Source organism: Abramis brama (genome assembly GCF_963993115.1).
Source record: "Abramis brama genome assembly, chromosome: 1".
In the NCBI taxonomy this organism is placed as follows: Eukaryota; Metazoa; Chordata; class Actinopteri; order Cypriniformes; family Leuciscidae; genus Abramis; species Abramis brama.
The window spans coordinates 15,524,763-15,530,238 of record NC_139963.1 but is presented as its reverse complement, the minus strand read 5'-3'; the positions used below and the strand labels follow the sequence as shown (position 1 = coordinate 15,530,238).

General features: G+C 37.7%; 1 protein-coding gene across 1 annotated transcript in view; it reads right to left on the bottom strand.

The window, feature by feature from the left end:
* Positions 1–768: 768 nt before the first annotated feature.
* Positions 769–5,476, bottom strand: part of LOC311086807 (tripartite motif-containing protein 16-like) — an 8,828-nt gene continuing 4,120 nt past the window's right edge. Inside the window, exons 2-6 of the mRNA XM_084119919.1 lie at positions 4,481–4,576; positions 4,162–4,395; positions 3,530–3,689; positions 3,082–3,129; positions 769–2,854 (exon numbers count right to left, since the gene is read on the bottom strand). Of these exons, the coding sequence (XP_083976045.1) occupies positions 2,325–2,854; positions 3,082–3,129; positions 3,530–3,689; positions 4,162–4,395; positions 4,481–4,576 (1,068 nt within the window). The 3' untranslated portion in view covers positions 769–2,324. The remainder of the gene's footprint in view (positions 2,855–3,081; positions 3,130–3,529; positions 3,690–4,161; positions 4,396–4,480; positions 4,577–5,476) is intronic.

Sequence of the window (5,476 nt, the reverse complement as noted above, 5' to 3'; positions counted from 1 at the left end):
CATGTCTAGCACACTGTAATGGCGTATGTGCAGTATTGGAGTCCAGCTGTGTCCGGAGGCCTTTCTGTGTGGAGTTTGTGTGTTCTCTCTGTGTTGACATTGGTTTCCTCTGGGATTCCCACACAATCCAAAGACATACAGGACAGGTGAAGTGGAGACTGTGTGTGTGTTTGTGTGTGTGTGTGTGAATATGAATGTGTGTGTGTGTGTGTGTGTGAATATGAATGTGTGTGTGTGTGTGTGAATATGAATGTGTGTGTCTCATCCTGTGATGGACCGGCCATTCTGTCCAGGGTGTTTTCCTGCCTACGACCCGAGACGCTGGGAAAGACTCCAGCTTCTCCACGACCCTACAGGACAAGCTTCACTTCTGGAAAATGTCTGGAATAGTCGGATGAATGTATGGATGTACAGAACAGTGAGTATTCTAGTCCTCCCTCTCTCTGCCACTCTTCTTTCCTCACCAATGTGTCTCCTTGATCCAAGTTTCCATGATCCAGACTAAAAATAGGACTGAAATTAGTTGTTTGTAATAATTATTATTTAATTTCATTGTAAATATTCTGCTAATATTTTATATTTCAATATAATCCCTGCAGAAATGCACAGTTTGCCATAATTCTGATTTGAATGAGCTTTGATCAGTTTTGAAAGCAGTGGAAAAATCTAAAATGCAAATATATAGTTTTGCAGAAGGTGAAATATGAATGACAAAATTGTTCGTGGATTTTGGGAAATGTGGCCATTGAATGCATTTTGTGTGAAAGTGTTGCACCCCTGGAAAAGGGGAAAATAGACGTTATAATAGACGAGAAGACACGGACTCGTTGTCTGTGTGTCAAGCTGTATTTACTTGTGAACTAATTTCTTTCTTTTTCAACACAATATTTTGTATACATTACTTCACATTAATATGCAGACGAAATCAGCAATGCTTCAATGTATCTTCAGTGTATCGCAATGTATTACAACAGTCACCATAACTGTAATTTAAATACATTTTTGTACACATTTTTATAACTTCACTTTTATAACTGTGAATTTGTATAAGCACTAAACTGCATTTTTAATATTCAGTCCTTTATCAACTTTTCTATAACTTTGACACTAAAATAAAATGTAACACTATTTCAGCAGTCAATTACCAATAAACAGATTAACCATGAAATACAAAAAAACAACATGGACTATATGTTCCACATAACATTTGCTCATTTTCTCCTAACCATTTCAGTTAATAAATGGTTAACTTTTACATTACAGTTAAACAAGGACATAAGATACATTCAGTTTTGCCCACAATTTCCTCGTGGTTAGCGTGTCAAACACGATAATTAAGCCATCAAAAACCTCACATTTTTCACATATGTTCAGAGAAATAACCAGCTTTACAACCACTGTATAGTCTGAACTCATGACAGAAATGCAATAATTAATAGTCTATACCTGGAAAAGGGGAAAATAGACGTTATAATAGACGAGAAGACACGGACTCGTTGTTGTCTGTGCGTCAAGCTGTATTTACTTGTGACGCACAACACAGTTTGTCTCAGCTACTGCCTGCAGCCTTTGGTTTCGCCCTAGTGGACATTTCTTGAATTACAATTTATTTTTCTCCAGTTAAAGGGATAGTTCACCCAAAAATGAAAATTCTGTCATCATTTACTCACCCTCAAGTTGTTCCAAACCTGTATGAGTTTCTTTGTTCTGCTGAACACAAAGGAAGATATTTGGAAGAATGTTTGTAACCAAACAGATCTCGGTCCCCATTGACTACCATAGTATATTTTTTTCCTACTATGGAAGTCAATGGGGACCGAGATCTGTTGATTACAAACGTTCTTCCAGATATCTTCCTTTGTGTTCAGCAGAACAAAGAAACTCATACAGGTTTGGAACAACTTGAGGGTGAGTAAATGATGACAGAATTTTCATTTTTGGGTGATATCCCTTTAACCAACAAAACAACAATAAACTCACATACCATTTTGTTTAGTATTGCATAAATCATATTGATCTTTTTAACCACACTACAAAAGCAATGAAAAAAATATTCACAGTTTGACATAGACTTCTGTTTCACTGAATGTGTGAAGAGTTTTGAAGATGAGGCTTCAGTATCGACCGATGCTTGTTAGCAATTGACAAAAAAATTAATAATAATAATAATAATGCACACATTTATTCTGATATGTTATTTCAGTAGCAGAAGTTCAGCTATATTAATGAAAATTTAAATAAGAGTCTCTGTAACATCTCACTCTTACTGATTTATCAGCTCAAAGTATTATGGGTAAAATCTCTCTACAGTCTATTCTGAAACATCAACACAGTTTCACTGATGATCCAGTATAAACCCCAAACCCAGGATAGAGCGTCTGAGTGAATGTGGTCTGGACTGTGTGGATGAGGCTCATTGTGTCAGAGACGCTGTAGAAGGACAGAGTTCCTGCACTGTGATCCACATACACTCCTATTCTTCTGCTGATGGACTTTACAGGGAGAACAGTTTTTATCTTATTGTGACAGAATGTGTATCTGGAGGAAGAGCAGAACAAACTCCACGACTGATCATTATATCCAAATCCACACTCATAACCCCGTCCCTTCCTGCTGATGCTCTTATATGACACTGATATAAACACATCACTACCGGTATTCCCACTCCACTCAATCTCCCAGTAACAGCGTCCACACACACTCTCTCTACACAACACCTGAGACCACCAATCAAATCTGTCTGGATGATCAGGATACGACTGCTCTGTGTAAGTGTGAGTAATCACTGTGTTCCTCTCAGACAGACTGAGGTGTTTATTCACTGTGTTCAGATCCAGAGTCAGCTGATGGGAATCTGATGGAGAGAAAACACATCCGAATCAGGAATTATGAATCTGTCTGATCTTTTAATGTATCTGAACAATGTATCATCAGTGTCTCAGTGCAGCTGATCAGATATCCTGTGCAAATCATCATTTACATGATCAATTATAAAACTCTTCTATCATGTTTATTTCTCCTTCTACAGGAAGAACATGAACACATTCAGTGAGTTTTTCTGCTTGTTTCTCAGTGACTTACATTGTAGGAAGTCGTTCCTGGTCTTGGGATTCATGTTGGTGAATGTGACTGTGGAAATAAACAGACATGAACAGTGTGAAGAGAAATGACAAGATAAAATACATCCATTTCTAAGACGTTTCTAATCTGATATTAGATGATGCAGGACTCATTTCTGAGAACAGAAGAATCTCCAGATGCCTCATATATAAAACACACGTATCGGATTTCAATTTCAATATATACGTAAGTATTTATTACTTCTAAACCATCAAGGGATGTTTGTGGCTGCTCTGTAGAGTTGATGCACTTGAATTAAAGATGAACTGTGATTTATAAAGTGAGATGCGTTTAGGAAAATTATTTGTGCGCATGTTTTATAAATCATAGGAACATTTCAGAAACTGTTGTACGTTCATATTTCGGATCATTCTCCACACGTCTGTATAAACGAGGCGCAGGACTTTACCTCTATCTGAGATCTTCTTGAGCTCCTCTTTGCAGAAATCCTCCAGTTTGTCTCTCAGCTGACGGACAGATTCTCTCACGCCATCAAAAGAGGAGAGAGAACTGAAGGAAACGTCGGGTTCGTCTGTAGATTCAGGAGGTGCTGAGAGAGACTGGAAACTCTACAGAAAACAGAAATCAAAACTCATCATCTCCACACTTCAGCCAATAACCTGCACTATATCAGATCTGAGCGGCTCTTGTTGACTTCACTTCTCTTCAGTGACTCGCTTCAATCCAGCACTTTCACACAATCAGCACATTCTTCTCATACTCATCATTTAATGCTGCAAACTCTAGTGTTTCACACTTACACTCCTTGTGAAAAAGAAAGTACCGTACTTGTAACAGAAATAATACACTTTAAAAATATATAAGTGCAGATTGGCTGTAATGTTTTCAGAAACTTAATTGCATGTTATTTGCAGTTAAATGAATGTGGAATAGTTTAATGTTGTTATTAAATGCAAATAGCTGAGCTTTAGAGTGTTTTTTGCCCTGCTTAAGTTAGTCTCATTCTGCTCTCATGAAATGTTTCTCTGTGAGTCTCTTGCTCAAGTCCACTATGATCCAGTTCTTCTAGATCTCTGTTACCTGCAGGAACTGGATGTGATGGTGTGTGTGTGAAAGCTGCTCCAGCTCAGCGTCTCTCCTCCTCAGATCATTGATCTCCTGCTCCAGTCGCTCCAGTCGTCCTTCAGCTCGACTCACTGCAGTCTTTTCCTGATCTCTGATCCGCTGTGTCGCCTCAGAGCGGCTTCTCTCAATGGAGCGGATGATCTCAGTGAAGATCTTCTCACTGTCCTCCACTGCTGTGTGTGCAGAGCGCTGTTACACACACATCACAATCACACAGTGAGTTCAGTGAGTCCAAACTGAGACGTCTCACACTTCTCTTCTTCTCCAGACTCACCTTATGAGACTCCACAGCCTCTCTCAGCTGATGAAGATCTTTCTGTCTCTGCTGGATTCTCTGACGGATCTTCATCTGCGTCTCCTTCAGCTGTTTCTGGAGGACAAACCAATAACAGGGAATGACACATAAAACTACTGTCACACAATAAGGGTTAAAGATCTAGCATTGCAAGTTTATACTGAAGGTTCAAACCACAGATCAGTGAAGTTTGATGTTATTGACGTCATCATCTTTGATTTAGGCTCTGCGTACATGAGTTGATCATTGATTTGATTTGATTTGTGAATCAAAATTGGTCCTTTAAAAAAAAACAAACTTAAAAGTAGCATTCATTTAAAAAAGTATATGTGAATAATATAGGCTACTTTAAAAGAATATACTTAAGTGTGAACTGAACGTAATGTTTACAGACACGTAGTTGCATGTTAATTGCCATTGCATGAAAATGTATTATAGTTTAAATTTAAAGCAATTAGCTGAACTTAACTGGAATTTTTAAGTACTTCATATGTAATTTCATAATTCTATTGTGTTTTAAATATAGTTAAAGTGTACTGTCATCTGTACAGACAAGCATTTATGATAAACTAAAATATACTTTAATAATGTTGTACATTAATGTAACGGGACTGTAAGTCTCGCCTCGTAGGGGAAAATTAAAACACTACCTTGGAAGACTTAAAAGCGAAAGGATCTTAGTCCCCGCTCCAGTGCTTTGAGCCTCAATATGCAATATGTTATGTATATGTTTTCTCTTACACTATTTTATACTACAGGAATAGGTAGCGTAGGCTTCAGGTGAGTATGTCGACACGGTGGATTCCTGAAGTGTATGTGGTGAAAAATAAATTGAAATTCACATCCCCACCCACCTAATCCTAATAGTGCAAGTGAGACGCCCCTACCCCAAGGTAAGTTAAAAAAATAACTGTCAAATGTCTTAATTTGATCAACTGGTAATTTATTTTCCTTCTCTTTGTAAATTATATTTCT